General features: G+C 37.9%; 1 protein-coding gene and 1 pseudogene across 3 annotated transcripts in view; one reads left to right on the top strand and one right to left on the bottom strand.

The window, feature by feature from the left end:
- The window catches only part of LOC149238982 (root phototropism protein 3-like), a 111,362-nt pseudogene that overhangs the window by 76,204 nt on the left and 21,855 nt on the right, over window positions 1-13,303 (bottom strand). The gene's annotated exons all lie outside the window — the stretch shown is intronic.
- LOC149238983 (formate dehydrogenase, chloroplastic/mitochondrial-like) lies at window positions 8,680-10,843 on the top strand. Of its 2 annotated transcripts, XM_089373277.1 has the most exons (3): window positions 8,680-8,886; window positions 9,050-9,201; window positions 10,477-10,843. In XM_089373277.1, exons 1-3 carry the CDS (start codon window positions 8,719-8,721, stop codon window positions 10,484-10,486), a joined length of 330 nt encoding a protein of 109 aa, XP_089229403.1. In that variant the 5' UTR covers window positions 8,680-8,718; the 3' UTR covers window positions 10,487-10,843. The 2 variants fall into 2 exon arrangements, with proteins under 2 accessions (XP_089229403.1, XP_089229402.1); XM_089373276.1 differs by lacking the exon at window positions 9,050-9,201 and having other exon boundaries at window positions 10,477-10,842.

Below are 13,303 nucleotides of genomic sequence, written 5' to 3'. Positions count from 1 at the left end.
AGAAAATATGGTATCTCATTGAATCCAAAGAAGAGTCTTTTTGCCATGAGCGAAGGTAAGCTGCTGGGCCACATAATTTCTAAGGATGGCATTCGTATAGATCCTGCACGAGTGGAAGCAATTCAGCAATTAGAGCAGCCCCGAAGTAAGAAAGAAATTCAGTCTTTCAATGGCAAATTGAATTTTCTGCATCGCTTCATTCCCAATCTTGCCAAACATCTTAGGGAGATAACCAACATGCTCAAGAAGGACAGCGAGCTCAAATGGACCGAAGAGGCGGTAAAGTCTTTTAATTTGGTAAAGGTAATCTTATCTTCAGCCCCAACTTTGATCAGCCCAGATTATACACAGGATTTTATTTTATTTTCATTTGCTTCTGAGCATACGTTGGCAGCTGTGTTGATGCAAAAGAGAGATGGGGTTGAGAGGCCCATCGCTTTTTTCAGCCGTATCATAAGGGATGGAGCGCTGAATTATAATATTATTGAGAAGAAAGCCTTGGCACTGATCAAGGCCTTGAAAGATTTCCGGGTATACATACTGAATTCTCATGTTTTAGCATATGTTCCCAATGCAGCTGTAAAGGATGTTTTACTACAAATGGAACCGGAAGGAAGGAGGGGTAAGTGGATTGCTGCGCTATTAGAGTATGATGTAGAAATTAAGCCTACCAAGTTGATTAAAGGTCAAGGTCTTGCTAAGTTGATGGCTGAAATAAATCTCCACGTCCTTGACATCAATTTGATTGCTGCCTTGTCCGATGAAGACGAAGAAAACTCAGCTCTACAGGTATCCGATATCTTTGTGTCTTCTCCTTGGTATGCTGATATAGTCTATGTGCTTCAAAATTTGTCTTCACCCCCTGGGATGTCTAGAAACAAAGCTAGAACATTGAAGCTAAAGGCTGCCAAATTTTGCATCATTAAATCTGCACTTTATTGGAAAGATCCTGGTGGCATATTGCTGAATTGTTTAGTCGAAGAAGAAGCTAAGGCAACAGTGGAAGATTTTCACAAAGGTGACTGTGGGGGTCACTTGTTTTGGAAGACTACGGCTAACAAGATCTTGAGAGCTAGTTTCTATTGGCCTTCTTTATTTTCTGATGTGTATAAAGCGGTAAAGAGCTGTCATGAATGTCAAATTTTTCAAGGAAAGCAAAAATTACAGCCGTTGCCTCTCAAGCCCATAGAAATCAGTGCACCATTTCAGCAGTGGGGCTTGGATTTTATTGGCGAAATCCACCCAGCATCTTCCGGGCAGCATCGATGGATCTTGACCGCCACAGATTACTTCACAAAGTGGATTGAAGCCATTCCTACTCGGCAGGCTACAGATTCGGTAATTATTTCTTTTCTTGAGAATAATATCTTGTCACGTTTCGGCTGTCCACACAAGTTGATTACAGATAATGCAGCAGCGTTTAAGTCGAAGAAAATGGTTGATTTTTGCTACAAGTACAACATCAGCTTGGGGCATTCGACGGCCTACCATCCGCAAGGTAATGGGCTGGCCGAATCTTCGAATAAATCTCTAGTGAACATCATCAAGAAGATGCTGGAAATCAACAAGAAGAGCTGGCATAAAAAGTTGGTAAATGCATTATGGGCTGATCGGGTAAGTCAAAAGAAGTCAATTGGTATGTCGCCATTTGAAATAGTCTATGGGACTGATGCAGTTTTTCCAACTTCACTTAGTGTTCCGGTCGCAAGGTTGCTTCAAGAAGCGGGTGATGAGGAGGATCCAATGCAAAGGCGGATCAGTCAAATGATTCATTTACAACAGACACGAGAGGAAGTTCATCAAAATTCCTTGAAGTTGCAAGAGCGCATCAAGAAGATCTATGACAGAAAAGCAAAGCCAGATGATTTTCAGATAGACGATGTTGTTTTGAGATGGGATGCCCGAAATGAGGACAAAGGGAAACATGGTAAGTTCGACAACTTGTGGAAAGGTCCCTACAAAATTGCAGCATACCGTGGTCCAAATGCCTTTCTTCTCAAAGAGTTGAACGGTGATGATTGTCCCGGTGGGTCGGTGAATGGCCGGCTGCTCAAAAGGTATCATGCTTGAGCATTTTCTGCTCTAATCACTCTCATTGTAATTACCATTTTACTTTCATTCTGCAGCAAGTGTGAAACTGATCTCTCATCTTCAGTTTGGGGCCCGAGGTGAAGGCTATAATTCTGAAAATGGTGATTAGTTGGTGTGGATTTTTTGAAAGTTGTTTTAGTCAGTCAATTTTCTGCATAAAGTGAGTCAAGTTAGTGTCAAAGTTAATTTAAATTTCAGTCAAATGTCAAAGTCAAATAAAGTTGTCCAAATTTGGTCACATGTGTAAAAGTTGACTCCATTGCCCAATGTTAAAAAAGCACTGGTCTGCTCTCCCAGAGGTCTAAGGTTCTTGGTACCTCCAAGGAGCTACCATCCCCATTGGAGCCAATGTTAGTGTCGGTCTTGAAGCCCTCCATCAGCGATCAAAGCTCTTTGCATTTGCATAGGTAGGTGTCTCATCAGTGTCAAGTTTTGCATCCCGTTAGGCATGCCATAACCCTGATGGAGGAGCTGGTCTATTTATACCCCTCTTGGCTTTGCTGGATCAGGTCATATCAGTCATTAAGCTCTTTCAAGCTTGTCTTGTTTTGTCTTGAGATCAAAGTCCTAGGTCTAGGGTTTTGGTCATTTATCTCTGCAAGGTCATGTCTCTGAAAGTCCATGAGTGCTCAGCAAGCCAGAGGGAGGAATTGTAAACATGTTTCTTCGATATTTTTATCTTGTATAGTGAATTTTCACCTTGGATTTAAAAACTTTGTTTTTAAAGCCAAGGTCATTTTTTTTTTAAATTTTTGTAAAAAGTGATGAAATTTCAAAAGACTGCAGCGGACATCATGAAAACCCTGGTCCCCTTGCCGAGATCCCTCAAATGATCTACCTGCAAAAAGAATCAAGAAAAAGCACTAAAAGAGTCGATTTCAGGGCAAAAGGAAGCCAAAAAGTCAGTTTTATAAAGTGTCAACGATAAACTTTAGAAAGTGTGTTTGAGCATTAAATTTTTTCAAATGGAGTTTATAAAAGTTCAATTTCCCTCCTATTAGTCTCATTGTGCATCCAAAGCATGGTTGAGAGAGAATGAGCAAACATCAAGAGCATTGGGCGAAAATTGGTCAAGGTTCGAGCTCAAGACAGGCGCGCGACCCATCAGGCCAGGCGCGCGACCCGTTAGGTGCGCGCGACCCGTCAGAGGCTATCCAGCAGTTCAGTTTTTGAACGGGCGCGACCCGTCAAGCGCGCGCGACCCGTTGGGAGGGGCGCGCGACCCGTCAACCTGTTCTCTGCAATCTCCTTTCAAATTTGCTCAATCTTCCTCCAAGTCATCGAATTTGTTCAAGGTAGGCTCTCTACACATCATTTTGGTGGTTGGTTATGAATGTAAGCCCTCATGCTTGTGTTTTAACCTCAAATCATGCAAGTGAAAAGACACTATATGGCTGCATTGTTAATGTTTAAATGTGCTAGGGTTTGTGTTGTTTCAAGGTATTTCCCTTGGTAAATTGTTTCCCTCCTTCCCTTTTTACTCATATTTGCATTCATATCTATTTTCCCATACTATTTATAAATAAAATGCAAACCCTCCCTTCTCCCTAATCACTAAAAATGCAAACCCTACCCCTCTCCCAAAGCATCAAAAAACTCAAACCCTAATCTTGCTGCACCATATGCATGTGTAAACACAAGAATTTGTTGGTGAATATGTAAAGAGTTTTGTAAATATGTTTCCCTATCTTTCCCTGTTAATGCATGTATTCATATTCCCATATGTTCACTGTTTATACATGTATTCCTATATGCAATGATTTTGTAAATGATTCCCTATATCCTTGTTATGTACATGTATGCCTGTATATATGCAAATATTTGTTTGCAATGTATTCCCTAAATTCCCTGTTATTCATATATTCCCAATTCCTTGTGCAAGAGGTCCCTCCCCTAACATTTCCCTCATATCATTGTCCCCTTGAAACAACATAGAGTTCAGCACTTTTACAAGCAGAAACAATAGTACATTTTGTCCACTCTGCTCCTCAAACATGTCAGAAACCGAAACATATGAGCACAATGATGACCAAGCATCAGTGTCAGAGGTTGAGGTACAGAGGAGACCACATAGAGGTGGAAAAGGTGGCCATCACAGGAGAGAGGAGCCTACTTCTTTGGCAGGTCTACAAGCTTGTCCTTGGGCAGTTTCTTGCTTTCAGTACATGTCCTGTTATGAGTTTTGTGAGAGGATCTCTCGGATTCAACATCACCGAGAGTTGGCCCGCCTCTTTGTCTTGCACTTGCATGAGGGACATGTTAACCTTGCTGGGGTGGATTTCATTTTGACACCCGAGATCATTGCACAGGCTACAGGGATTCCAAATGTCGGGGAAATTTGGAATAAGCGTAAGGTATTGGATACAGTTCACTTTGAGCCTTTTGTCCGGCCACCATTCATGAGACATTTGGCCGGTGTGTTTCCTTTCAGGTTCCTCCGGAGTCAGTATGCCCCCATGTTGAGACTCATTATGCTTTATTTCACCTGTGAGGGCAGATTTTCCCAGGTATACTCATATCACATTCACCTCTTGATGCACTTCACTCGAGTGCGGATGATGAACATCCTGGTCTTCTTTTATCAGAACATTGAGAGGATGGTCTCCGTCATGCAGAGGAAGAGCCCGGCCCAGTAGTACAGGAGCCTATGTCATTATGGTTTGATTCAGCTCGTAGTCTTGCATCAGTTGGCTCAGCAGGGCATCTCATGGGAGGAGTTCATTTCTCGTGAGTTTTTCACAGCACTACCCCAGCCACATCCTGAGGTCATTGAGGAGGAGGGAGGACCATCTCAGCAGCCTGATATTCCGGTCACTCGACATGTTAGTTTCTCACCTCAGCTCACTTATCAGAGAGGCCAGAGGGCCTTGTTTGCAGCAGCTTGGCGAGTACTATCTCCACAGCAGGTGGAAGGGGTCTCGCCGTCATCATCGGCTCAGCGAGTGTTATCTCCACATCAGGTGGAAGGGGCCTCACTTTCTTCACCAGCACAGGTACCAGAGAGGGGCAAACAGCCCATGATTGATGAGGGTCCATCAGGAGTTCCCGATATTGAGTTTGTTGACCTTGAGGCCAGTTCTCCTAGCCAAGAGGAAAAGGAGATCATTCAGCATCTCAGAGCTGAAAATGATGCCTTGCAGAGGAGATTAGAGGGGGCACAATGGACCATCACCTACCTTGAGCAGCGCAACAAACAGTTGGAAGATGAGCAGGCACTTGATGAGTTATGGAGGATTCGTAGTGACCGAGTCTTGAACCGAAGAAGACCCGGTGATCCATTGCCCGCTGACCGAGAGTCCATGCTCATCCAGGAGAACGCACACTTGGAGAGGCTATTGGCTAAGGCCAACCAAGAGAAGAAATTGCTAAGGAACATGAAAAACCATTACTGGGCAAGAATGCATGTGTGCAAGGCCAAGATGAAAATGTTTCAAAGGCGGTTGTCCGAGGCCCTTAAATGGAAAAAGAGGACCAATCCACTCCGCATCTTGGCTGAGGCTTCCCTCAAAGATCAAGGCACTAATTAGCCCAGCTACAACACAAAACCCAAAAAATTTTGAGAATTTTGGGTGAATTTTGGCATTTTCAGGCAATTTGCAGGTTTTTCCCATTAACGGGTCTCACCCCGCGCACGACCCTTCATTATGGCAACTCCTTTTGGCGAAAACTCAGCATTTCTAGATTTGTCATGCAAAGTTGCATATGCCCATGGATGGACTTGAGATTTTGTGCAGTTTTGGTCCCCCAAAAGGTCAAAAAACTACCAAAAAATGACTTTCTGGCCCTTTTTTGAGTTGCCGAAACGAGTCTTGGGAGAATTAAGTTTTGACAGGGCCAATGACCTCCAAATTCAAAAATTCCAGTTGGGTTGGAAAGTAGACTCACAGACCTTTCCAACAAGCCCACGTGTGCTCAATTTGGACACCTGAAAGATCCTCAAACGTCGCTCCAAAGGCGCGCGACCCGTCAGGCAGGGGCGCACGACCCGTCAGGCAGTTTTTGCCAGATTGCATTGTACAGCCCAGAAAACGCAGTTTTGACCCAGTTTGACTTTTTGGGGTGGAAGATGATTATCTTTGATGTAATTATTGTAACTCTAAGACACTTTTACTCTTGTTTAACACTTCTAGAAGATTCATTCATGTAAAGGGTAAATATTTAATGAATGGATTGGTTTCCTAGCTTATAGAGGCAAGTTGTTTTGACTGCCTAGATTGTAGTGCTTAGTTTAGAAGTGGTTGAAACAGCTCTTAGGATAGTGAGATCGACCCATGGAGGCAGGGAAAGAGGTTAGATCATCTATATTATGTACTTTCTTGCTCATTTTCATGGTTGGACTCTTGAGGGAGAAGCTATCATTGTATTATTTCACTGTATCTCTGCAATTTTTGGCTAAGGAAGACCAGGGTTTTGCAGTCCTCTTTGGGATTCTTGTGGACTCATGTGTTGATGGTGTGTTTCTCAATGTACTTGTAAGCTTGTTATGTGATTCATTTCCTTTCTTTTACTTCTGCACATTAAACAAATGAAGTGTTAAAGTAAGAATTCATGCTTGCCATGCTCTGCTTTTAAGTTTGTTTAATTTCAATGTTTTCTTCTGTCTAAAGGGAATTCAAAGTTATTGTTTGCTCTCTTTAGCTCTTCATCTTTCATTCCTGGCCATCCACCTCAATCAAAGGCATCAATACTGTCTCCTACCTCGCCCCAAGGAACCCCCTGCAAAAACTGTGTCCAATCCCCGCACCCAAAATTGCCCTCTCCTCAATTTGCCACCAAAAACCCAAAAAACCCCAAATCAAACTCTTTGATCAGTTTAATAGCCTAATATCAGTGTTACCTTATTGGTCATCTCATCCATTGAAGATTTTGCGAGATAGACCGGAAAGAGCCTTCTCCTACCCCGTAGGGCTAGCTACGAGGCTAAATGGTTTGATGTTGCCTTGAGGTTTACCTTTCTCAGCCTGAGGTGAAATTTCAAGCGCTAACAGGATACATGATAGGTGTTTCCAAAGGAAACGGGCCAAGGACTCGCAGAATGGCGAGACAGGGGATCCTTTTATCACCAACTTTGTTTGAAATAGTTATGGCGAAGTCCATCTTTCCACCAGGCCACTTTGTCGGACAAATATTTCAACAACAGTTTGGCTTCCATGGCTTGGTTAGATATCATTGGATCTCTTATTGCCAAGCCCCACTACTCTCAAATGGGGGTCGAACCATAATCCAATTGATTAAATTGAATATTTTGTTGTCCGCTGTCTCCTTTCTTCAGGAACCACCTTATCTCTCTCCCAAGGATATAGGTAACCTACCGGTGCCAAGAGGGCTGAAATCAAGAAAAGTGACAATACATCTTACCTGGATTATCATATTGATATTTACTGTGACTAGATTGATTCATTATCCTTTTGGCTGTACTTACCCATGGGTTTTATTTTACTCTTATTACATTCATGAAAGATTTGTGGAAGATCTCAAAGCGCTCTTCTTTGTTTAATCCGTCTGTAATGATTGTTTTCCAAAATATGCTTGCAAAAATATGCTTGATCTCACAATTGAGTTTTGCCCCCACATTCAGCAGAGTGGAGATGATATTATCAAAAGTTCATTAGATAAGAAAGAAGAGCATCCTCATTCGGGTGCCTCACATAGTATATCATACAATTGGATCCTTTCATGAGCTTGACAATTCCAACAATGAGCCAATAGCTTGCCCCCCCCGCCCCTCCTCATCAGGGTTAGAGGACATTGACATCATCCCATCACTCTCTTTTGCTTAGCACCAAGCTTTCCAGATTACCAGTATAGACTCTCCAATTGTATCTCTATGTTTATGCTACTTTTAGATTTCCAGTGCATTATATATATATATATATATATATATATATATATATATATATATATATATATATATATATATATAATCAGTTAAACTGTGTTTAGGTTGAGATCAGCTCCAATGGTTGATGGAAGAATGATTTTTCTAATTGTAGGATGTTGTCAATAGGTTTGTGCAAGGCTCTGTCTCACTAAGTTCCTTACAGAATAATTTTTACCCTTCACAAGTGGCTCCCACTCTCAAACCCTCTCCATTAAATCGACCCCTCTCCATTAAATTTGAACATGACATTTCATGAGTTAAATCCAACACAAACTACTTGATCCACACTAGATAGGTTTATTCTATTGTTAAATTTGAAAACGACATTTTATGGGCTAAATCCGACACAAACTGCTTGATCCACACTTGATAGGTTTATTCCACACTTGATAGATTTATTCTATATATATATATATATATATATTTGTTTTGGTTACACTTAAACTACACAATTGTCATTGTTATATTTTTTTAACTTTATTTTTTCCCACTTTAGGAGTTACTTTTAAAACAACACATTTTATTTATTCTATTGTTGTATATATATTTTTGTTTTGGTTACACTTTAACTACACAATTGTCATTGTTATATTTTTTAACTTTATTTTTCTCACTTTAGGAGTTACTTTTAAAAAAACGCATTTTATTTATATTGGATATATTTTTTAATTCCATTGATTTGTTTGTATCATCATTGGTTGAAGATCAGCGAAAGTAATGTGGTGTCCGTGGCAGAAGATGAGCTAATGCGCATTCTCATATTGATGCGAAACTTTGTGCCTGGATATAAGCAAATTGTTGAGGGTGATTGGAAAGTGGAAGCAATTTCTTACAGGTCATATGATCTAGAAGGGAAAACTATTGGTTCTATTGGTGCAGGGCGTATTGGCAAAGAACTACTTAAGCGTTTGAAGGTATTCATTCTTAGGATCTAGTACTACTTCATGATGTTGCAAACTTCTTTTCAAAAATCAGTGCTCCATAATTCTTACGCATGCATGCTGTTTGTTTCAAAATTTCAATCTAATAATAATAAACATTACATGATGTTGAATTGAATTGCATTCCTTTGTACAGCCCTTCAATTGTAAGCTTCTTTACCACGACCGTCTTTCTATTGGACCCGAATTGGAAAAGGAAACTGGAGCAACATTGGAGACAAATCTTGACGAAATGCTACCTAAATGTGATGTACTTGTCATTAATATGCCTCTTTCTGACAAAACTAGGTGCGCCTTATCACAATTTCATAAATAATCTCTCCCATTATTCACTCAAACATCAATAGCACCTATATATTTTGTACAACTTGTGAACAAAAACCTAATTATTGTTTCTCTTGCCCTTTCCTTTTGGTTACAGTAGGGGAATGTTTAACAAGGAAGGTGTTCTCTACCAAGCCTAGCTTTTCTCTCAGAATCTTAACATCCCCTTTGCAAAGGGTTTCATTAGAATGACAACAACCCGCATTTAAAGAATTTCTCCACCCATCCTAATTAGAAATACAATTTTGGGTTCTCTACTAATTTTCTCCACACCCATTTAATCTAACAATGGACATAGAGCGTGTATATTTATACTTGTGTGTTGGAAATACCATTTTATACTTTAATGTTTATTATTTTTGTTTTATTATTATTACTTGAATTTCTTCTTAACAAGTGGTTGTGTTTCTTTTGGTTTTAGTGAAAGTATGGGCTCCAATGTTGGCTCTCTTATTATGGAGTATAATTCATCTTTGAGAATTTTTCAATTATTAAAGTAGGTTAGTCAATTGCTTAAATATTAAATTTATTTCAAAAAGTTTTTGTTACTTTATAGGTTAGACACTGGCTTGAAATATTAAACTTATTTCAAAATGTTTTTTTTACTTTATAGATAAGGCGTAGATTTCTTGGCTCTATGATGAAAATAATGAAGGGAAAATACATGTTAATATGTTACTTGTGCTCTTTGACTGAAAAATACACGGTGAGAGAAAAATGTATATTATGCTAATTGAGGAATGTTTTTCACTTGTCGAACTTATAGTATTGAATTTAACACACTAACACTTTACAACAATGAAATAACAATATTCATGATGAAAATAGCAATATGGAAGATTTATCTGCATAATGAAAAAGGCAATATGGAAGATTCCGATCACGTTCCAAGGCATTTCTTAAAATGTGGATGTGACAAAAGGTTGTTGTGGAAGTTGTTGTTTGTATATGAAAAATTTCTTGATCATTGTGTATAATCCTAATGTTGATAGATATGTCTACTAAATGCTTCCAGTTAATGGGGCATTGATTTGAGCATTCAATATATTTTTATTCTTTATCAAAGTATTCTTTTGTTGTATTTGTATTTTTCAATTTATGCCTTACGATGTTTCCTTTGCAACATCTGGTGCAAATGCTAGTATATCTTACCTCATTTTATGGTTAACATTGTATAACAAAAACATGCGTTGTGTTATGTAATTAATACTAACATGTAATATTGATTTTTTTTGTCAGAATGCTATAGGTAATGATTGCCAAGACGATGATCCAAATTATGTTCAACATATATCAGGAGATGATGAGGATGAGGATGAGGATGATGGTGGTGAAGGAGGAGATGATGATGATAGTTGCGGTGTTGGTGATGATGTGGATCAGAGTAATGAGGATGGTCAAGATGATCATGAGGATGATCTTGGTGGTGGTAGCTAGGCATGCACATGCATTGTTTTTTATGAAGAAATTATTGTGTAGAATGACATTGTTATGTTTAGATGGGTGTTGTGAATTTACCCTATATCAATGAGACATTTTGATTTTGTAATCATACAATGAGTTTGATTTATGTATGTTGTTAATTTATCGTAGAATAACGATATTCATGAAATATTTTGATTTGTTAATCATATTTGAATTTTACTTGTTTTGATTAAAAATAATACTGATTTTATTACTATTATGTTGCTATTTTATACATGTTTTGAAAATTGTTAATGACACATTGTTATTTTTTTGGATGGATGTTGTCAATTTCTCTTAAATTTCTTTACAAATGATTTTGAATTGTGATATTTGCTTTAATGATATTTAGAAACTATCATATATTTCACTATGAATCTATAAAGGGGGTCATATATGTAAAGAAAAATATACTCTATATAAGAAGTCAAATGCGGATGTAACCATGGATGCAAAATTGAAAGTAAAATTGGATGTTAAACTAGGAATTAATACAAAATGAAAACAATTGACATACAAAGTGTTTTAAATTAGAAGTGAAAAATTGTGCAATAGTTGACACAAAGAAGGGAACAAAACATGGCATACAAAAGGATATCAAATTGGGCAAAAACAAGGACACATAAATGGGCACCAAATTAGATGCAAAAAAAAACAACAACTAGATGTAAAATAAGATGCAAAGTTGAGCGTTAAAAAGAAGCAAAAAACGTTACAAATTAATATGCCAAATGATGATGCAAATAATGGTGTAAATTTGGGATGCAAACTTGGGTGCAAAAAAGGAAAAAGAAAAGATGTAAGAAAAGACATAAAAGAAGATGCAAAATGGGGCTGGAAAAAGGTGAAACCAAGGATGCCATATTGGATGTAAAAAATGATTCCTAATCACATGCAAATTTAGGCTCGAAATCAGACACAAAATTATATGCAAATGTGGACACAAAATGAGGCAAAAAAATATGCAAATTTGGATGGTGAAAACGATGTAAAACTAGACACCAAAAAAATGCAAAATTGGATGAAAAAGTCGGTGTAAATAATGGTGCAACATTGGACACAAGTAGACACAAAAAAATGGTGCAAAAAGGGGCATAAAATAGCTTAAAATTGGATGCAAAACTTGGTGCAAAAACAAATACAAAAGTAGACGTAAAAAATGGCTCTAAATTGAATGTACCATTAGACACAAAATAAGATGCAAAGGTGGACACAACACATGACTCAACATAAGATGCAAATATAAATGCAAATTTGAATGCTCAAAATGATGTAACATTAGATGCAAGAGATGGTGTTAAAAATGATGCAAAATTGGATGAAACAAATGACGCAAAATATGGTGCAAAAAAAGATGGGAAAAATGGAGACAAATCAAACGTAAATGTGGATGTAAAAAATGGTCCAAAAAAAGATGCAAAAATGGGCACAAAAATGGATGCAAAATTTGGTGCTAAATCAAATTCAACACATGGTGCAAAGATAGGCACCAAAGCTGGTGCAAAAATAGAAGCAAAAACTAGTGTAAGACTAGACACAAAACCTGGCGTAAGACTAGATGCAAAAACTGACACAAAATGGATGCATAAAAAGACGTTAAATTGGATTCAAAATACAGTGTAAACTTGATGCAAATGATGGTGCAAAAATGGAAGCAAAGAATGACACAAAATAGGAAGCAAAAGAGAATGAAAAATAGATGCAAAAAATGACACAAAACTAGAAGCAAAACCTGTCATAAAATAAGATGCAAATCTTGGTTCAAAATTTGATGCAAAAAATGATGCATAGTTTGGAGTAAAAAATGATGCAAAATCTAGCATGAAAAATGATGCAAAATCAGGGGCAAAAAAGGACGCTTTAAAAATTGTACAATAGAGCCAGATTTAGCGCCAGGTTGCTCATCACAATTACAAAAAAAATGCACTAAAATCTGGCGCTAAATCTGGCGCAAATCGCTGGTTTTGTTGTAGTTGCTCTATTCATGCTCAAAGAATTACATATTATAGAAAGGTGGAAAATAAATGAGATGCAGCTGAATGGTTTTTGTTTTAAAATGTGTGGAGGGAGTATAAAATCATTTTCAATTGCGTTCAAATATTTTGGAGCACCCACTAAAGTGCTTCATTTTCCTCCTAGTTAATTCCATTTCTACTATCCCAATGCTTCTAGAAGTCCTTCTCCAAAGTGATCTCTTAACTATCTTGGAGGGAAATTGATTACTTGATTGGAACCCACGGATTACAATTTGATTAGGAGAAAGGGATGATAAAGCTTCATATTCTTCAATATATTTCGCAAGTTAAAAGCATATCGAATGATTTCCTTTCTGTTTAATTGATATGACAATCACTCGAGCATTTTTTAGGATTTTAAGATCTTTTTCAATGAATTTTTTTTCTTTTGAAAGTTATGTTCTCAATTAAATAAATTAAAGAAAAGGTGAAAATAATGCAATGGAAGGATTTTCTGTTTTAGTGCCTAATAATGTCTTGCTTGGTATTTTCTTGACTTAAGATTAGTCGCATTTGACTTCCTAGCATTTATTTTAATTTCATTTTTGTTGTGTTTATATTGCTATCCTTGAAGTTGGTGATCTACT

Source organism: Pinus tabuliformis, chromosome 8 (assembly GCF_031772625.1).
Source record: "Pinus tabuliformis cultivar Carrire ecotype Pingquan chromosome 8, CPIR1, whole genome shotgun sequence".
Classification (NCBI taxonomy): domain Eukaryota; kingdom Viridiplantae; phylum Streptophyta; class Pinopsida; order Pinales; family Pinaceae; genus Pinus; species Pinus tabuliformis.
This window is presented reverse-complemented; position numbering and strand designations above follow the sequence as displayed.